Genomic DNA, 21,376 nt, shown 5'->3' on the forward strand with positions numbered 1-21,376 from the left:
AACTAAGTCGGGGTTTTTCTTCAAATTAAAGCCGCTTTGGCGACGACAACCGTGTTGAAAGCGAAAGCTCCGACTGTTGGCACGGCTCAAAAAAAAAAAAAAAAAAAGGTCCAATTCGATTTTGTTTAATCACTGTTTGAATAAGCACTTTTCAAAAATAAACATGTTGCATTTGACTTTTCTTCCAACGAGAAAAGATGCTCTAATTAGTTCACTCGTCATTTGTTTTGATTTTGGCAAAAAAAAACAAAAAAAAACAACCATAACATTATTTTTGGCTTGTCATTAAAGTTGCTGATAAATTTGAATATGAACTGGCTGGCATCTGTGATGCAATTTTTAAAAACAGTATCCAAAAAAAAAAAAAACAAGACTAAACTTCAGGGTAGAATTTGAGAAATGACTATGCCTTGTTTTAAATTTAGATGACCTCACTACATTTCTTTCATTTACAGGACATGTTTTTCTCTCTCTTCTTTTACTCTGAACCAAATATATTTTAAAAATTTACAATTCAAAAAATACATATTTGTATACAAACACAAAAATCAAACAGCAAACAAAACAATCTCACAAAATAAATTGCTGAGTTTTTTTGTTGATTTTTTTTAAAAGCTGTTAAAAATAAGTGCCTTGCAAACATTCCACCTTAAAAGAGATGACATTTCTGAAAATACATAGGCTGAAGCTTCAAGGTGTGGATCCTCTGCTAGAGTAGGTATCCCCTCCCACCAAATGTCAGAAATATCTAATGATTGCCAATAAAGAGAAAAAATATACAAAAAAAAAAAAAATATATATATATATATATTTATGCAAATTGAATAAAAGTATCTTTAAGAAGTTGTATTTCCACCAATAATCTGGAGCTGAGTGGGGTAAGTCAAGGACAGAACACGCCAGACCCTGTTCTCATCTCCACCAACCCCCAGGAGAAAAAGAGAAGAACAGATGTAGGACTAAAAAGCCCCACACATCTCCACATTTAAGAGTCTGCAAATGCAAATGCAAATGAAAAGAAAAAAAAAAAAATCCAAATGAAAAAACACAGGACAGACAAAGGCCGTGCATGCTGAAAGTTAGAAATAGTTAGTTACACCACAGTGAAAACTTTGGACTTTCAGGGAAAATCTCATGCAAATACTGAAAAACATATTCTACTACTGGAAATATAAAATTTACGGAATCTAAAAATAATCTAAAAGCAAAATTAGTTTGTTTCCGAATTTATCTAAAACCTCTTTCTTTTCTTTTGGTCCAGTTTACACTTACCAACACCGAGACAGAAAAAAAACAGCTGCAGTAAGACAGGCTTTGGCCTTGGCTCCACATCCAATTGACAGAAACATGAGTCACTTAAAATAGAACCATAACCTGTTTGCGAAAAATGATGCAATTTAATTTTACTGTAAGCAATTATTTACCTATGGGGTCACAGCAGGCTATGTGGTGCAGCTGTGTCTGCCTGCAGCGCCACCCTTATGACTGGGACAATGCTGCCCCCTAGTGTTCACTTTGCAAGATCTCGGTAGCAGTGCAAAGACAACAGGAAACAATGTTTATATCAAATGCTTTTTTTAATACCTTACCTTTTGATAAATGTCACATCTGTACATATACATATTTATATGACCCACACAGGAAATCGCTAAGGGTTTAGGCTACACCAGAGCCTTCTATGTACCAAAGTATCAGTCCATCAGTGTCTCCTCAAGGACCCTGCTGAGGTGTAGTAGCCTACCTTCCCTGTCAGTCCATTACAGTAAACTGGTCCCTTTTGAGAGCAGGCGTCCTCAGAGACTGAGCCACTTGATGATGTAGAAGTTCCTCTTTCCCACTCTGAGCAAGGTGAGTCCATTAGACAGGATGTGGAGTTTGGGGATCAGTACTTGCTCCGGCTTGTCTGTCCGCCTGTGGTTGATCCACACTGCTCCGTCCAGAACCATCTGGTACCTGCACACAGATGTTTACACTGTCGGTAAGGACAGGGTTTCCTTCTACATAACCTGTGTGAAATGGTCAGGACACTACCTTGCATTCCTGCAGAATACACCATGAACATGCAAACTTACTAAATTGTTATCCATCTTTGTATTCCGAATTTAACTAAAGAATGGACGTAAATTACCCACTTTTCACTAATAAAAATACTGCATTGCATTACACATTTGAGAGATTAAACAGTGTAGAGTGCTCACACTTAAAAATCGTCAGAATCGATGGTAGTGCTGTACAGGAGTTTCCTGGTGGAGTCACAGTCGGACCAGTCAAAGACAAACCTCTTCCACTACCTCAAAAGCGGCCAAAGTGCTTCAAACACCTCTAACACGTCTGCTTTGTACAAAGCCATCACGTGAAGGCCTTTTGTGGCTCTAAGACTTGACACACTTTTAACTATACTAATGACGTAACGTAACATGACAGGGGCTCATTTTTGTGATAGAAATAATGTATTACCATACTAATCGTGAGGGCTTTTTGCAGTATCAAGGGCTTTATGTTAAAGGAGCCGTTTGACATGGCGTAAAAGATTAATCCATTTCCAATCCAATTAATTTTCTGTTTATTGACTAATCATGCATTGCAGCACCTCATGTATAACACTACTCAGTGATATATAAAGACTATCTGCTGACTCCTAAAAATGTTACTTCATAAAGAAACAAAAATGCATGATTAAGTCAATGGACAGACAATTACCAATATTCGCTGCTTCTTCAGAGGATTTTCTACTGTTCTTTGTTTCTTTTGGATTGTATTTTGAACAAACAAGCAGTTTGCAAAGGTCATCATGGGCTCTTGACATGTGTTGAACATTTGTAATATTCCGACATTTTATACATACAATGATAAATCGATTAAAAAAAAAAAAAAAAAAACCCAGCTTGATCATTATAATTTTGTCAGATAAATCGTGGGGTTTTTTGCTCCTTTCTCCAGAAATGGTGACCAATTGACACTGAATAATCCACAGAATATGCTGTCAACAGTTTTCTTTGGAACTACTTTCTTTTAAATAAATAGTCAATTACGAAAACTCTGCATGGCTTGATAGAGCAAGAGGCACGTGAGAAATGTTTTTTGTGATTTTAGTTTTACTGTAATTCATTCACTTAAAGGTTAATATGTTTAATGTAGTTTTTAAATAAATGATTTATAATGACTATTTGTTGTTTTCCCCCTGGAACTGGATTTAAGGAGGTCAGGACTGGGGTGCCTACCCTCTGGGTCCCTCTGGGATTGCGTTGACTCTGCGGCAGGCGTCTAACACAGTGGTCCCCGGCTCCAGCAGCAGCTCATGGAAGGGAGCCTCCCTGAAGAGCTCCTGAAGCTCCTCGTCACTCATCTCCTCCAAGGCCTGCACGCTGCTGTGGTACAGTGCCTTGGTACATCTGCAATGATTACATTAAATATGACTTTTCTTCTCTGAACAGGAAAGATTGCCCCCCCCTCTGCAATGCGGTCAGAGGTCATGGGCAGCTACAGAACAGCGACCCTGCTGGAGTAAAGGATTTGGCATCTGCCTAACCGTCACTTATTTATTCTCCAACTGACTGAATTCACTACCTTTAATAGGGTGACCCAAATAAAAAAAATAACATGCATAAACCTTTAAGAAACGTTCGAGAAAGGTTCACATACACAAGCACACAGCCTGTTTCTGACCTCTTAGCACTGTCGAGGCCCTCCTTTCCATGCACCAGTTTCGTCACCTCTGCAGCCAGGCGTTTATGTGCGAGGCGTTTACCTGGATCCTCTCTCTGCTGCTCCATCAGCCTCTCCACCTCCGCCAGAGGCAGGAAGGTGAACAGCTTCAGGTACCTGTGAAACGACCATACAATATACCTCAGCCTCCTGGTAGGGTGCCGAGAATACCTGCAGTGGCCTCGGAGAGTATTCGAGGCCCTTCATTTTTGGAACATTTCATTGAGTTTTAGATCTAATTTCAAACTGGTAAAATTGCCATTTTTGCCCACAAGTCTACACTCAATAATCCATAACGACAGATGTTTGCAAATTTCTTAAAAATCAAAACTGAAATCTCTCATCCCTGTGGCAAACTGAACTGATTGGACAAAGTTTATAAAAAGGCCCACACCTGTGTATAGAGGGTTCCACAATTCACACTGCATGTCAGGAAAAGGCATAGGGTCTAATATTAGTAAGTTCATAAAATTTCGTGGAGAGGCGTTGATCAGAGCAAGGGGTATAAAATCATTTCTAAAGCTTTGAGTGTTCCCAGGAGCACAGTGGCCTCAATACTTGTGAAATGGAGGAAGTTCAGAACCAGCAGGACTCTTCCTAGAGGTGGCCGTCCGACCAAACTGAGTGATCGGTCAAGGTGGGTCTTGGTCAGGGAGGTGACCGGGAACCCAACGGTAACTCTAAAGAGCGTCAGAAGTCCTCTGCAGAGATGGGAAAGCTGCCAGAAGGACGACCACCTCAGCAGCACTCCATCAATCAGGCCTTCATGGTAGAGCGGCTTGACGGAAGCCACTTAAAGTAAAAAGGCGTGTGACGGTCCACTTGGAGTTTGCCAAACGGAATTTAAAAAGACTCTGAGAGCGTGAGGAAAAAGATTCTATGGTCTGAGGAGACAAAATTGAACTCTTTGGGCCTAACTCCAAACACTATGTCACCGTCCCTACGGTGAGGCATGGTGGTGGCAGCATCGTGCTATGGGGGGAGGGGGCCTTCTCAGCAGCAGGGACAGGGAGACTGGTCAGAATTGAGGGAAGGATAAATGCAGCCAAAGACAGAGAGGTCCTTGAAGAAAACCTGCTCCAGAGTACAGGAGACCAGAGACCGGGGCGACACGACAAGGACCCGAGGCATACAGCCAAGACGACACTGGAGCGGCAATGGGACAAGTCTGGTGACTGTCCTTGAGTAGCCAAGCCAAAGACTGATGAGAAATATAAGTTTTTGATTTTTTTAAAAAAAAGGCAATTTTATCCATTTACAATTAAATTCGAACAATAAAGTGTTCAAAAAGTGAAGGTTTCCAAATACTTTCTGAAGCCATTGTATATTTACAGTATGTAAGACTCCAACTCAACCGGCCAGATTAGGTGATGGGACTCCTAGCACCTATTTATGAGATGCCTTCAGATCTCCCATATGCCTTTATCGTCACGTACCCTTCCACACTGGCGTCAGGCTGTCTGAGAAAGAACTGGTAGAGTTCAAAGGGTGATGTCTTGTCTCTGTTGAGCCACACCGCGTTGCCTGCCGTCTTCCCCAGCTTGTCCCCGACAGAGCTGGTCACCAGGGGGATGGTCAGGCCGTACACCTCTTCCCCAGTCATTCTGGGGAGAAATCAGGGTTTCAAGCGTCACGCGTGGGTATATCAGAACTGGTTAGCGGATTGGCTGACACTGTTGAACTGCCGGGGCCTTTATTTGCATACGTCAGTATCACATGGGGCAGTAATTAAACTTTAAATGGAATCCAACAGAGATTTTATGGTCATATTGTGTTGTTTTACAAGATTGTGTTGTCAGATCAAAACTAAAATGTGTAACTGAAGTTGTGTGAAGAGTTTTGTCTGATCTGCACCGTTCACCATATTAAATATCAATGATTTGTTTATAGAGGATCCTTTATACATTTTCCGTACTGTGTTAAATAAATACAAAATATAGTTATAGATAGATAATATAGTGTCCCCTTGGTAGCTAGAATTTGGCAACTGTCCACAAAGGAATCAATCTAAATTTAGTGTAAAGCTTTTAGAGGGTTTTCCTTACTATGGAATAAAGCTACACCACAATTGCACAGGATAGGCAGAAGTGATCAGCGTGACTCAAAGTTAACGTTTTACTAAAAATAATTGTTGCCTGGGGGATTAGAAGTATGCCGAATTGAAGACTGGCGCTTTTTTTAAACTCACACAAGACATTTAGTTACATTTTCTTGTGAGCGGATCTACCGAGGATCGCCGAAATATAAAATTGCCAGAATTTTCAATGGGGTCCGGTACGGAGGTATCTCTCCTCCGTACAGAAGAGAGAGCCGCGGGCTCTTTTTTTTTTAAAGTAGGACGGACATTTACTCGGGGATGGACTCATGGCCGGAGCACCGCCGCTGCCGAGCCGGCCGGTGGCCCTGAGCCGGATCATGCAGCCGTGTAGCCGGTTCAGTCGAGGCTGTGAGTTACAAGCCCTGCGCTCTGCAAATCTGCAGCTCGCCTGGTCAAAGAAAAGAGGACCGGAAGAGTGCGGAACTGAAGAGTGACTCCTAGCAATCCACATAACACGCTCGATCAGCTTTTCTGCCATGGGTACATTTACCGAGGATCAATGATATATTCATTTTTTTTCTTTTCTAATCCAACCAAGTTGGGAACCAAGCTCTCTCCATACGAAACAGAAGGTATCGGCGTGTTGTGCCCTTTCAAAGCAGGCGATTGGGACCTTTACTTGTGAATGTACTCGTGGCCAGACATCAAATTGCCCAGCTGGTCGGTGCCCCCGAGCTGAATCTTGCAGCCGTATATCTGGTTCAGGTGGTAGAAGTCATACGCCTGGAACACCTGGTAGGTGAACTCCGCCAGGCTCATGCCGTCCGCGCCCCGCAGCCTGGACTGCACGCTGTGGCGGCTGAGCATGGCGCCCATCCTGAAGTGCCGGCCGGCCTCCGACAGGAAGGCCACGACGCCCCAGTCCTTGTACCAGCTCAGGTTGTTCAGTACGGCCACGGTGCCCGGCTTCCGGGGGCCGTCGTGGAAGTGCAGTTCGTGGTTGGTGAAAATCCTCTGGATGCTCTCCCGGATGCTGTGGGTGTTCGCCTCCGCGGTGTCCGCCGACAGCCGCTCCCTCTCGCTCGTCTTCCCGCTCGGGTCCCCGATCTGCGCCGTGGCCCCGCCGAGCACCGCGAGGACATGGTGCCCGGCGCTACGGAAGTGCAGCAGGCCCACGATGGCGAGCAAGTTGCCCACATGCAGGCTGTCGGCCGTGGGGTCAAAGCCGCAGTATACAGTCTGAGCCCCGGACTGGAGCAACCGAGGTAGATGGTCCTGGGCTGCGTTTTCTGGGAAAGAGTCCTTCAGAATACCGCGTTTATTTAGAGAGAGGAGCAGTCCGCTACGTGCGGCGGAAGAGCGGTGAAATTGAGACCTGGGTGCGAGGCAAGGACCCGCTTGCCTAAGGAGAATCCGGGATCCATGCCGCGATAGATGACGGCAAGTCCTCGCCGTGGACGCAGCCATGTTGGACAATGTGACAACCAGACAGACGAGGCAGGCACGGTTTGTTAGGAGGAGAGCGCCCTCTAGCGCACTGGTTCTCAAAGACGGAGGGCCTCTTGAACGAGGCAAAGCGGGCACGGCCCTGGGGCCCCAGAACTTCAGGCAGGTTATGTCAAGCGCTTCGGGGCAGAAATTAAGCGCGGCTCCAGCTTGACACCCACAAGCACAAGCCATACACACAGTTAACCTGGGTCTTTTTAGGTCTGGGGCCCGGGAGCAGTTGCTTTCATTGTCCAGTTGGTGGCCCAGTCATGGCCATGCACCACTTAAGCACAATATCTGACAGAGCAAGGGCCTTAATGTGGGTCCTGCTGAAATACCTTATCTTGAGCCCTGTCTCGAAGAAGGGCCCTTTGTCAAAATCTAGTTTGAAGACCGAAACAATATAGATATGTGAAAACTATTTTAAAAAACCTCATCCCTTAATTTGACCTTATTTCATTTTTTTCCTCCTTCCTTTTATCAATAGTTGCCTGTTTTAATGTCCCATTCATTCATCTTTATTAAAAGATTTCCCAGTTTTCACTGCCCACCCTAAACCTGAACAGGAAAGTGTTTTGTTTAATGGTCCAAGGTTTCGCTGCCTCTTCACCATACATACACCCTACCGAAATGTCATCGTAAGGGGGGTCAGTTTGGACTAACGTAAGTCTGTTTGGGGTCCTCTTGTTGGTCGTGGAAAATGTTTGAGAGCCCATGCTCTCGTGCCTTTCCTTCGCACATATGCAAGACCCCCCCCCCATGCTGTTAATTAAATCGTTTTGGCCACTCGTCTACTGAAATAATGTAATACAATTACAGTCTATGATGGTCCTTGTTCCCATTTTTGCTTGTAAGTGTGGAATCTGCTGGCTTCAACACACTCAGACCTATTGTGATGACCATAAAAATCCCTGCACCAAGACACTGAACCAAAGCCAAGTATGTGCACTTCACCAAATTGTACAAAGGCAATATACTCCAGTTGCAGGTTTGACTTCAGACCGATAGACGGCAAACTTGCATCAGGTCCAGCTGAAATGACAGATGAGTAGGCATTTCAACCTATGTTAATAGATGTATTTTTGTCTGTGTACATTTTAGTCTAGCAAAGACACATCTATAGAAACAACTATGAAAATCTAGTTTAGCTGGTACAGGAAAAGAAGGTTAACGTCATCAATAAGAAAATTATAGTAACTCTACCTTTGTCCATTTAAATTAAACAAACATACAAAACATAGAGGATTTTAAAATACATTTATTTTGAAATCCATCCAATGTCAACTTGTTTCATTGTTTAAATGACTAGATATACATTCATCAAACATTTACAGTATTGTTACCAAGCCACAGTACACATAAACAACACATCCAAAGACAGTCTCCGTTGTCTCTTTGCATGACACTATAGCCACAAAAACAAACTCCATGAAATCCAGGAAGAAAAAAAAAAAAAAAATCAATTACATAGTTCTTATGACTGCTGCCCCCCGGTAACATTTTTTCTGTCAGTTTTGGAAAATAAAAATAAGGTAATATTAATCAATACTGTTGTTGGTGTTTGTGTGCTGTAAGGCAGATCACTATAAACTTATTCCAGATAGAATAAGAGAGACAGATAGAGAGAGAAGGAAGAACAGTACCTTTCTATGTCCTGAGCTAGTTCAACAAAGGAAGACTAGGTTTCCCTGATACAAGTGAAAAAGTCCCTTGTCAATTCAACATAAAACAGACATTCCTAAGGGTAAGCAGACTTCACAAGTTTACATGACTTCTCCTGAAGGGGCCTGGCTCTAGTGTTTCAACCCTGTTGTGTTTTTCAAAAGTCCGTCCTTTCTTTAAAGCAAATCCTTCATTGTTACTGCAAAATGAAGCTTCAATAGCACTTCTGAGCCTCTGTCTGACAGTGAGATATTTTACTAAATCTGCTGCGACATCTTTTCCTGTCTGTGTGGCCCTATTGTGTCACCAACAGCTAAAATCTAGCTGCAGAAACACCAACAGTTTGCGATTCTTAAAGTGTGCGTGTGCACAAGTCAGTCTAGTGTTATACGGCATGGGCACACGATAAGGCACAGATTGTTTGTGGTTAATCCCCAAGCATCCTTGGGAGAACTCCAAGTCCCAGGAGTCTGCAAGGCAAAAAAAAAAAAAACTGAGCTGTGTTCATTGAATTCTGCATGTGGGACTGACATTCTGTGAGAAGATATAACAAGTAAGAGGCAGCTTGAAGCGTCGGTAATCTACTCATGGCATAAGAAATGTTAGGTGAGTTATTACACTATAGCAGCGAGCGAGGAGAGAAAAGTCAGACAAAAAGTGTGACAACATAGGATTATAAAACAATACATACTGCATTTTCATTACTGCATCTTCTTTACTGTAATAGCATGTGACGGCTAATTATGAGTGCATTCACTGTCTGTTTTTGACCAGTAGAGGTGTGTGAAGAAAAAAAAAACGTTGGTTTGTTCAATATGAAGAGGCAACTATGGAGCATTTCTGATAAAAATGATGAAATTCTGTGATTACCCTATTTGTTTTTTTTTTAATGTGCAACCTGAGAACAGAGTATAAAAGAGGAGACCAGTACTGTATGATCAGTGTTGAGTTGTAGCTTGACCTTTCAAATGATAAATGTAGTTTTCATTGTATTGAGAGGTCACGGAGGTCAAGTTTTAATCAGCCACCCGAAAGTTGTGAGCTAGTACGGCCCTGCGCAGCCCTTGTATGCTTCATAAGAGCATAATTGAAGATACAGTGGAAATGAACCAAATGCATATTGTAGCCTTGATGGTTCTCTTCCTACAAAACAGCCATTAACAAAAGGAATGTCCCCAGTGGGATTCAGATCTATGGATATTCAGATTACCAGTTGCCCTAGTACCCTTAATTCTATTTACACTGCACTCTTCAATCGTGCCATTTCAAATAAACAATGATCTGATTTAGTCATACATATATATTTTAGTATAAAAATATGATCCAATTCAGTTAAAACACAATTATGTGGCATTTAAGCAAAAAAAAAGAATGTACAGTACATAACTACATTTACTGTAAAATTTCAAACATTTAAAAGTATTTACCAAACGGAGGAATACAAAAGTTGATCATCATTAGTACCTTGTATCCCTCAAGAGTTAAAAGTTGGGGCAAGCAGTCAGTGTGATCATTTCAGCTATGTACAGTATACTCTGTCTATACAACGTGATGTCATTTTAAACACAAGGTCCATTTCTCGTGACTGAATTTCAATCAATTCATGGTGATTTTAGCAAGTTTAGGTTGGATAAGCAGATGGAGGGAAATCATTCTCTCACAGATCCGCATATATATTATCCAAACTATCAGACATGCATGTTTTCGCCATCAACATTCCTTTACTATGGGTCTTCTGTGTAGCACGTTCATTTTTTTCTTTTCTTTTCTTTTCTTTTTTTTTACAAAAGGAAGTATGATAACAAAATACAGGAGTGGCGTTTTCACATGCACAGTTATCATAAAAGATGGAGCACAAAAACACCTAAATGAAACCATATGGAAATGTATTTGGTCTTCGTCCATCATTATATACCTGTCTAATTGTGATAAAATGTCTTGACTCATTTTTTTTTTTTTAGCCGTTTAAAAAGTCGAACTGGCTTTATCTCACTTATTGAATCAAGTAAGAGCAGAGAATATTGGTTTAATCTGTGAGGCCACACCATCATGATTTTCCTCTATGAAGAAAAGGATCATTCTTTTGATTCGCCATCATACTGTATAAAAAATGCGCACATAAGACCCCTGAATCTTGAACAACTACATGTGTTTTGAGGACCAAACACAGCCAGTGAAACACAATAGAAGGCAGCGGGACTGACAGGAGAAAGAGGTGAGAGACAAAATGACTGACTGAGAGAAAAATTAATGAGGTGTGATTTTGAGGAACCGGGCTTATGTGACTGAGAAAATTAAGAAGCAGACTCATTTTCCGCAAATCTGCCCTTAGTCTGCCTGTATTAAGGTTGTAATGCGGTTTAACTTGGTGTTAGCCCTTGAATACCAGGACACAAAACAGGATGGAGTGCCAAACGTCTGTGCATGTGTTTTGCGAAAAAGGCATTCAACAGAGGTCCAGTATAAAATTGTGTCATGTTAACATATCTCAGGCGTGTTTGTGCTTCAGATGTGCATTGTGGTGCATGTACACAGTGAATCTGTGCCTGTAGCCATTTCAGCCTGCAAAAAACTTCAAATTTTCTTATAAACTTTAAGATTTTGCCACCTTATTGTGAAGTGTAAAAATACTATTGCCTGAACAGTTTGTGTACATGTGAAAGACATTCCTCATTGCCAGTATCATTAAAAACAAGGTATGGCTTAGAAGACTTACAGTACAAATAAGTGATTATATTCAGGGCCCTGGTGACAGTTGTGTCCCTGGGTATAAAAAGGTAAAGAAACATGCTGGAGGGCTGGTGCATGGGTGACCACCCTTTATTGGTAGCCAATTTGGCGGAAGCTGCCTCGCTTGAAAACGGTATCATTACTGTCTTAATGACGCTGCTGCCACAGAAGTCATTCGGGTGTTGTTAACTGTGGGTATATGGCTCTTTGCTCTTTGACATCAGTATAAAAATCTACTTTCAAACATACTGCTGGAGTGGCAACTGTCAAATCTCTTTCCTCATTTTTGTTAAGGGTCAGGGAAAGACTTTAAGTTAGCATTTAGTGTTTTCACGCAAGGGTTTGGTCAGAGATTGCATACACTGCTGTCTTGATGGGAGCTCAATCAGCTGTACATCACATCGTTGCATACATGACTTTGAGAATCACCACCTTCTTGCTTGATCCTAAACAGGACTTCTTATGCTAACCAAAGCTAATTCGTGCTGCATTGGGGAGGGGGGGGGGGTTAAGTGGTTCAACCCTAGCTTATGGAGGACTATTGTTCTGTCCCTGAAAAAAAAAAAAAAAAAGAGTTGGTTTGTAGAGTGCCTCTCCTGGTTATTCATCCACAATCCTCAGTACATGTCTCTGTAGATCTCCTGCAGGAGCGGGTGCAGCGAGGTGTCCTCTGTCTTTTTGATCTCCTGCACCAGCTGTGCATGCTCAGTGACTAGCTGCCGGAGGTCAGCCAGTTTCTGCAGCAGCTTGGGGAAGAGGAAAGTGTCGTCCGGATGGTTGGCCAGCAGATGGTGCTGCAGCACCTGCACAATGCTCTCCTGCATCCGCTCGATGTGCGCCACGTTCACCAGGCCCGGTCGGTCTAGTCACGGCGGAGGAAAAATAAAGTCGAGTGAGACTCCTTAACCATAATCTCCGAATAAAATAAAATATTCAACAGAAAGAAGTTCCAGGATGCCTTTAACGTTTTGTGTAATTTGAAGCATTTGTTTTAAGATAGAGCAAAAGCTTTCAAAGATCAAAGAGCAAAAAGGAAAAAGCAAATACAATATTCTATAGTAGAAAATGAATAGTTTAATTATAAACAATGTAACTTCTCCTGCATCCTCACCTCCACAGCAGATGATAGCGGCCACAAACAGAGCCAGGTCACTGTCGTCCAGCTCCAGCGCGTTAAACTTCATGGCAAACTGGAACTTGGGCTCCATCATATCACTGAACGGACGCCGCAGGCTCTTGAGGAACTCCCGGGTGATGAAGCCTGAGCCGTACGCTACGAGAAGCCCGTCCTTGTTCATACTGGAGGCGAGCATGGCAAAGAGAGCCTCGTACACCCCGTATTTCAAAAGAGTCACCTGATCGTTGAGGTCCAGGCTCGAGAACCCCGGGACGGACTTCGCAAACTCTGTGAGCTCTGTGACCGTTTCCACCGATGTGCACTGGCAGCAGTGGAAAATCCGAACTTCCGCCTCCCTGTCCTTCAGTGCTCCCGCAGAGCCCACCATCTTGGCCACCAGCGTCTGCTCTGCCAGCTGGAGGGTCTCCATGTCATGGATAACGAATGGCTGTGGACCGTGGAGAAAGACACACTCTTGAGATCTGTTTGTGTAAAGTATGGTTGAAAATGTGTTTCTTATTAAAATGCAACACAGTCGGTATGGTACAGTCTGTGCTGTGATTTTGGCCTACATAAACAAACCTGACCTGACAGCTACATGAATGTGGAAAAAGCTGAATCAGCATATCCCTACATGAAAAACTCTAGTGACTGTGGTGTTTAAACATTGTCTTTACTCAAAGGAGAGCTATGCCAAGAGCCATTATTGACACTTGAATATTTCCACAATGACATAATTACTCTCCTTGTGCCTGCAGCTACATAATTATGGATATCACTCTTAACACACACACACACACACACACACACACACACACACACAAAAGGATTCAGGTGCAAACAATTTCTCTAGAAAAATAAGCGCAGTTAATGTTGAAAGTAAAGTGCTGTCAGAGCAAAAAGAAGGTTTAGCAGGTCAAACTTAAAATGTCAAAATTAAGAAGGCAGTTCATTTAAAACATTGCCCCTGTTGACAAATCCTTTAGAATAATAATTTAAAAAAAGATGCGTACAGTATCCTAATAATGTCACTGGAAAGACCCAGGTATGGAAATGTAAGCAGCTACGTAAGATCTGAACGGCAGTGACTGATTCTAGCAAATAGGTGTTTTCCGCTGTGTCACTGTTGCCACGGTGGAGAGGTTACAGCATCTGATGAGCAGCTACACCTGCTGCTACACATCAGATCAGGGCCTGGACTCACTAATGCTGTGCTATATGTGGGCCGGAGCAGCGGGGGAAGGTATCGGGAAACAATGACGCCCGAGCTGTTTCATTCTGCGGTACCTCTGCGTCAAAACAACAGCGGATCATCAGATAACTTCTAACACACTGTTTACGGTAAGTCAATTGAGCAACACAACCAAATGTATTTCTGAACAAGGTGAATATCATAGTTTATAATGATCCAATCTAAATTTTGTTCTTTAAGTATTAATCTCAGTTTCAGAACGCTTCGAAGCAATGTCGCACCAAGAACTGCTGACACAGGCTTTGTGAATAGTGAATAATTCTAGTTTTTCTACTGGATATACTTCTACTACTTGTTATGGGCTCACAGCCTGAACTGATGCTATGTGATCCTGCAGAAGCAAAGAGGCCCAAATCATCATCCTATTCTTACAACCACCGCGGAGGAGACCTTGGTACTTCGGTGGGTGGCGAAACGTGCAAAGCCCTCAGTCCTTGTTGACTCTTGAGATCTGCCGATTTGCCGAAATGCTGATATAATTACACTCCTTGACCCTCGAGCAGCAACCTCATGGATGCTCAAAGCGGTTTGTAGGCCTAATATTTTTTTTTCTGGAAAAATTAACCCCGTCTATATTGAAAGCAGAGCTAGGAATGCCCCCACTGATAGCGCTACACTTTATCTGCTGCAGCACGTTTGAGCAAAGTGGATCCATTTCGCCTGATCGTGATGTCGTGTATGCTCCAGCCGCTGTACGATGAAAGCGCTGCACCGTCTCCACTACGGAACAGCACTTCGACAAGCAAGAGAGCTACAAGTATCTAAAAAATAACAGGACAAGAGTCTACATCAACGCTGTGAGGCTTTATTTAGACACGATGCTTGGAACTAAATACTAACGCCAGCATGCCAACATGCTCGTCATGATAACGCTAACATGTTGATGAGTCTGATGGGAATGTCATTAGGCCATTCGTTTTGTCGCTAGTTGGTCATAAAACAAAGAGTTAGATATTTTAACGACTAACAATAATGATTGTTAGCCGAAGTCTTAGAGATCATCATTATAATTTCTGAAAGACAATCTCAACCTTTTAATCCCTAATAAATTAACCACAGTGCGGTGCAGCAGCAAGAGCTTGACACTTTTTGTTTTGTTTTTTTTCTTTTCGAGGGTGTTCTTACTGTCAAGGTGAATCATACCAGCAAAAAAAACAGCTAAGTCGCACTATAAAATTAGCTGTACACAGATCGGAGCCAACACCAACACAATTATGCCTCAGTACTCTTCCCAGACGTTGGGACTGATGAGTCATACCTGATGGAAATTTCCTCACAACTGCAGGAATTATTGTACCTGGATACTAGGATGAGGTGTTCACAGAAAAGGCCCTTTTTCCACAGGCCGATTAATCATTTGATAGTTTTTGAACAATTATTATGTTGAATCTTCTTGCATCACTACCTTGAGCATTTTAAAAGCAGCATATCTCCTGAATATATAAAACAATTTCCAAAACCAAAGTTCTGTAACATGTAACAGCATTTGTAAATAGAGCTCCGGCAAATGGTACAATATGATTTTCACGGGACGTTCATTGCTGAATGAAAGTGCTGTGACACCATGAATGAACTTTAAAATCAAAAGGTGGATCAAACAATATGTGCATTTCCGACTGACTGCCTGCAGAACCCAGAGACTCAGAAGCTTTGATCTCCAGAAGCAGTGGGGAAGGTCTGTGTTTGAACATGGACGTGCACTTGGACTGACCTGCCCCTCTTGACCTATTTCACACCTACACACATCCATCCAGTGCAATTGACAACAACTCTGGGCCGGAGTCCCTGACCCTCCCCTTGCTGACCCCTCTTTTCTGATGAAACCAAAGCGAAAGAAACAAGGCTGCGGGGGAATGTTTGTGGTGAGATTGGGGACGGGTGATGAAAAGAGCGCAGGAACGGAGGGAAACAGGGAGGTGGAGGGCAAAGTGATGGGCTCATACACTAGTTCTTTATATCTTTTTTGTGCAGACAGACTTCGTGGTGTGTTGGCTTATATTACTGATTGAGCAAGTTATTTCTCCCGTTGGCTGGCTGCACATAATCTCTGAGGCAGTGGCTGCCAGGTCATATTGAGACATGAGTTTGATTGCAAATTTTCTGTGCGCTCAGAATGACGGTAAAATCGCTCCAATGTGGAAGAAATTAATTAAAAGTTGCAAGACAACATGACTTTGACCTGTGAGGAAACTCTGACAACGAGGAGAGCCATGAACAAGCCATCCGCACACACACACACACACACACACACGCAACCCACTACTCTTAATCAACATACAGGGGTGCTGGTCTTGCCGGTGAGAATGGTTCGAGCCTTGGCCTTGTTCATGTTGAAGTTCTTGAGGTAGGCCTCATATATCTGCTTGGCCAGCGTCTTCTGGTCCGCTAGCTGAGGGTCTTCCACCTCCCTGTCCCCCGTCACCATCTCCGCCTTCAGCTTTAGCTTCTCCGACTGGGGCATCCGACCAAAACGGATGGCTGCAGAGAGCAGGAACAAAGTCAGATTGAGATGATAGAATTTGTCCCAGGATAAATCAGAATTTTGGAAAATCAAATACTGAGTCACAGATCAAATTTATAATGAGTACCACCGTAAATGCAATAAAATTCACTTAATATCACGTTTTATGTTTTTTGTAAAAAGCAAAACAGAACACAGAGGAAACTACCGTATAAGAAAAAAGAGATTACATGGAAAGCTTTAAAACAGACCCGGTTTTGGAAAATGTAAAACAGCTTGGGCTCCACAAAACCACAAATCACTTATTCAAGATGCTAACATCTGGAGGAATCATTTTCAAAATCTCAACAAAAGACTTCCCCTGAAGTAAAACGACTCCAAGTCAACACATCAGCAAGGGAAAAAAAACATTAAATGTATCCAAAAACTATTAAATCCATCCAAATGAAGTTTGTAGAACAGTAGAAATGAAATGTTCAAAAGTAACATCACTGAACATGCAAAAATTTCTTGGACTATTCAACGTCTTACTGTGCTCACTGTTTTCCTGACACCTGGTTCCAAAGCCTTTTCCCCCCACAATTTATGGATCTGAGGACAGTATCCTGTTGTATTTTAAATAAAGAATATTTTATTGACAGGCATAATATCATAATCAGTAAAAGTCTAACTGGCTGTACACCTGAACACCCCACAACAGTCCTCATATCAACTTAAAAACACAACAGCAATGAAAGAGACAAAAAACATAAATTGGACTTGTTGTCAAATAGTGACTTGATTTAGCGTGGTGAAAGATGTACGTCAGTGATGCAGCTCGAGTCTGGCTTTTCTTAACGTCAATATGAACGGACTAAAGTGCTGCTCCGGGCCTTAATTTCAAAGTCAGAGAAGTTAAAAGCTGGTATTAAAAAGATCATTTAGTTCCTTTGATTTTTAGAAGAAGACAAGAGCAGCAAATAGATCTGCAAACAGAACAGAGCCAGTGCTGGACACTCGCACTAAATCCAAAGAAAACAGTTTTCAAAAGAGTCCCATCTTCCAAAAAGAGGCTGAGAGGTCAGACCAGTTTACCATAAAAGGTACCTTCAAAGACAAAAACATCACCTATGTCTGCTTCAGTTTTACAGATGCAAGAAGTTTCTCCCTAAACCCTCTGCACTGTCCGTGCAATAAAAGCAACACTTGAGATGCAATTCTGATTAAATCTGGTTCCAAATGTTTCACTGTGTGATCAAGTCACGTGTATGGTGGCGGAGTATTCCGGTTCCTGACAGAACATATGTTCATCAGCTGCAGCTACTGGGAACCTTATTGAACGACAAGAAATCCAAAGTATTGGGTCCGCACTTAGTCATCACATTTCCACTGGATGGGATAACAGAAAACTTTAGGGAAGAGTTCCAGTGCAATATTAAACACACCCACCAAAATGAAACACAAGAGCATGTAAGGCACAGTAACATCGACATCCATTAATAATTAACATTCACAAAAACGGGCACTGAATTTTTCGACCGATGTAAGTTCTCTATTTCAAAGCCCCTAAAGTACATACTTTCATGTCAGTAAAGCAGAAATGAAAGAGGACATGGAGAACTGTCTGTTCAATAAAACATGTAAAAGGACTTTCCTTTTTATGTGTTACATCTATATGGAATTATGAATGAACACAGCAGGTTACTACCCATTACGAGGTGTGCTGGAAGTGGGCACCGGTTGTGTGAAGTGCGCTTCAACACCGTACAAGAGTTGTTTTTTCTACATGGGGTTGTTGGCATCTCTCAGACGGCCTGATCCCATTTGACTAATGAGATTAGAGGTGAACTGTTTTTAACCCCTCCTCACCCGTCTAAATAGGCAAAAGCTGGTGCACACACACACATACACACCTCCCCGTAAGAACCCAGAATGCGGCTGCATCGATTGCCTGTATTTACAGTACTGTAAAAGCATAAAAGCAGATCTGATTTCCCCGCTGTCCAACGAGCCACCCACTGATGAAATAAATCCAGGCAAACCGAGCAGGACTGAGCAGGGATGAGATACCGAGCTCGCAGTCGGCATGAGGGCCCATTAGATTACTGCTCACAAAGTGGGTGGATCATCTGAAGCTGGTAAAGCTCCGCAGCAGTCGCCTGGGCAGGAGCCAAGTCTAATTAAGATGAGAGGAAGTGAGTGATGCTAAGCTGAGCATAAGTCTATTTCCTCAGAGCCAGTGTGAGGGGATGACTCTGTGACTCAAGGTGGGAGGGGGACAGTCTGTCATTCTGAATCATCTGTTTCTTAGGCGTAGTTGTAGGGGAAGTTTCCACCCAATAAACACGTCCTTCACTACGGTCAGACTCATAATTGCCTGGATCTGTTATTTTCTCACCAACTGCAAAAACATTAAACGATCTTGTCAGTACATGAGGTCGGAAGGATTATTAAGTTGATGGATTCCAGAAACTTTCAATCACTTGTGTCTTGTGTCATAACAAATGCACTTTGCTGCTGTTGCAATAGCGGAAAAAAAAAAAAAGGGATACGTTGGTATAGCATACTCTAGAAAAGGCGTAAAGCCTCACCCAGGGAAATTTTTTTGGAATTCACAGTTAGACAAGAGATGGCCTAACTCTCAGTTATGCATTTATGTTGTGATTGCCTCTCATCATCTAGGTTTTTGGCAGACACACAGAATTTTACGTTATCCTATTTTAATCAATATATTATAACAAAATCCTAATGCAAACATAACTCACTGTGCTTTACTGTAAACTGGATCATTTTAATGGTTAAATTTCACCTATTTCACGTACATTTCCTAAGTCTCTCCCTTTCTGATGATGTCTCAATGGTTAAAAGTTAAAACTGCTGAACCATTTGCGTAGGGAACGTCCAAAATGATCAGATTTAACTGTGAAATCAATTGGCCATCGAAACAAACTGAGCGACAAACCCCCCAAAATTAGCAGTGCTGTGGTCCTATAGTATCTTAGACCACCGGACCTCAAAAGATCAGCTTGCACTTGCATCTCAAATGTCCTTCCTCCGCCTCTACGGTTACATCTACTCCAATGAAACTCAATACACATATACCGTAAGAGGAAGAGCAGTGGACAGAAATACTGCTACTGCTGATCTTTAAGTTACTGTAATTATCAAAATCTAAGCTATGCCTTAAGGAAGCACTGGACGGGCTCTTAAGTCAATAACCCCATGAGACAAAGTGAAGACGCTCAGTCTAGCCTCCACATCCACGGGTTCACTGCCACCAGTATGGAATATCTGCGTGTGTGCACAGTCTATATATAAACCCAACGATTACATTGCCCTTTTTCTAGTGGGAGTGCATTGACAGGACAGCAAACACAAGTACCTGCATCCCCTCCCCAACACACATAAACACGCACGTCATTTCCAAAATCCATTTCAGAGCATTTTTTTCCTTTCAGTTGGGACATTGACCTTGGCCAAGGCTCAGCATGCCATGTTGTATGTTTACACAGAGTAAACAACATTTACCAGAATCTCATACTTTGACCTCAATACTCTTATATTCCAAAGATAAGCAGCAGCGAGGATGAAATCTGATGTTAGCCTTTAAAGAAAGACAACGCTTTGTTTCGGGTTCACAGATGTTGCATGTGCAGGATACTAGTCTAACAGAGTCTAGTTTCCAGGAAACCCAAAGATTCTTGTGTTTATGTATCAGACTCTAAGCATGTGCCAGACTGAACAAACAGTCACAAAAAAAACATGTAAATATTTGTTCAAGGAATTTGAAAGAGGTGAATTTTCACCACATTTCAGAGAATTAAAGCCACTCTTGAGGAAAAATTTTGAGCCGTAACAGTATCAAATTAAGGTTTTAGTTTAAAGGCATACTAAGTCATACGGTTAGATTAATAAAGTGTTCCGTTAACAGAGTAAAGACATGTTCTCAATTTTCTTCTTGTAATTTGACATTTTTCTTCAGCATTTTTCTAAAATATTACAACTTTATTCTCGATTTGAACTCTGTCAGAGGAGTAGAAATTATTGCTGTAAACCACAGTTTGGGGTTTTTGCAGGTTGGAAATCACATAATCAGGTGGATGGACCCACCTGGTGATGCGGCCTACATATCTGCGTCGAAAGGATAGAGTGGATTCACCCATTGCAGTGCAATATGACTCTCGCAAAGTCTACGGAAGCACACCAAAAGACAGTGTACTGTAACTGCGTGATTTACAGGTCTGGTCTGTTTCTGGATAAGGAGAATACAAACGGGTTTAAATGTTGAAATGTGTAGGTTTTTCAGAAGACATTCAGCTGTATGGTGGCCTGGATTAGTCATCAGTTAGCGACTTGCCTTAACATGAAACTTAATAGCCAACTGTGGTGTTGGATTGTTTATTTGTGCCAATTATGTGCGTACGTGCCTGTTCAATCTTTCTTGGCATCAGCACAACTGTCGTACTCTGTTAAGTGGTGTGCATTTACAAGTATCAAGACCCGCGCATGTGTGCATGTGATGCTGAGTTTGAGGCACTGCCCGGACCCGCCCTGCCCGGGGGGAACTCACCGTTGTGGGACATGCCCACTGACAGGCACTTCTGGAAGCGGCAGTATTGGCACTTGTTGCGGTTCTTCTTCTGGATCTTGCAGCGGCGCTCACACTTGTCATACTCCAGCTTCAGACGGATGGTCCGCCGAAAAAAGCCCTGGAGGAATGGAGGGGAAACAAAAACGGAAACATGTGAATACTGCTCACATGCAAAAGTTTAATTGCCGTTAATATTTTGAAACACAGACCAGATTAGTCAGTAAGTGAAACATTTCCAAAAAAGCTACTAAAACCTGAAATGTGACAATCTAGTAAATTACCATTTAATAAACTCTAGCCTGTTATGAAACCAGTTTCAGGATCCAGAAAAAACAAACAAAACTATTGACCAA

The 21,376-nt window shown here is 42.3% G+C and overlaps 2 protein-coding genes across 9 annotated transcripts in view; both read right to left on the reverse strand.

The window, feature by feature from the left end:
* Nucleotides 1-1,571: 1,571 nt before the first annotated feature.
* Nucleotides 1,572-7,428, reverse strand: yars2 (tyrosyl-tRNA synthetase 2, mitochondrial). Its single transcript, XM_040134271.1, has 5 exons — nucleotides 6,423-7,428; nucleotides 5,142-5,309; nucleotides 3,667-3,822; nucleotides 3,222-3,392; nucleotides 1,572-1,953 (listed from the first exon to the last, which is right to left on the reverse strand). The coding sequence occupies exons 1-5, from the start codon at nucleotides 7,421-7,423 to the stop codon at nucleotides 1,794-1,796; spliced, it is 1,656 nt and encodes a 551-aa protein (XP_039990205.1). The 5' UTR covers nucleotides 7,424-7,428; the 3' UTR covers nucleotides 1,572-1,793.
* Nucleotides 7,429-9,771: 2,343 nt separating this feature from the next.
* Nucleotides 9,772-21,376, reverse strand: part of pparab (peroxisome proliferator-activated receptor alpha b) — a 31,165-nt gene continuing 19,560 nt past the window's right edge. For 7 of the 8 annotated variants that reach the window (XM_040132366.1, XM_040132367.1, XM_040132372.1 and 4 more), the window contains exons 4-7: nucleotides 21,003-21,141; nucleotides 16,271-16,470; nucleotides 12,735-13,188; nucleotides 12,241-12,485 (exon numbers count right to left, since the gene is read on the reverse strand). In XM_040132366.1, coding sequence (XP_039988300.1) covers nucleotides 12,241-12,485; nucleotides 12,735-13,188; nucleotides 16,271-16,470; nucleotides 21,003-21,141 — 1,038 coding nt within the window. Of the gene's footprint in view, nucleotides 12,486-12,734; nucleotides 13,189-16,270; nucleotides 16,471-21,002; nucleotides 21,142-21,376 lie in introns of all 8 variants that reach the window. The other variant, XM_040132373.1, reaches the window with a different exon arrangement.

The sequence above is a fragment of the Xiphias gladius genome, chromosome 8 (assembly GCF_016859285.1).
Source record: "Xiphias gladius isolate SHS-SW01 ecotype Sanya breed wild chromosome 8, ASM1685928v1, whole genome shotgun sequence".
In the NCBI taxonomy this organism is placed as follows: domain Eukaryota; kingdom Metazoa; phylum Chordata; class Actinopteri; order Istiophoriformes; family Xiphiidae; genus Xiphias; species Xiphias gladius.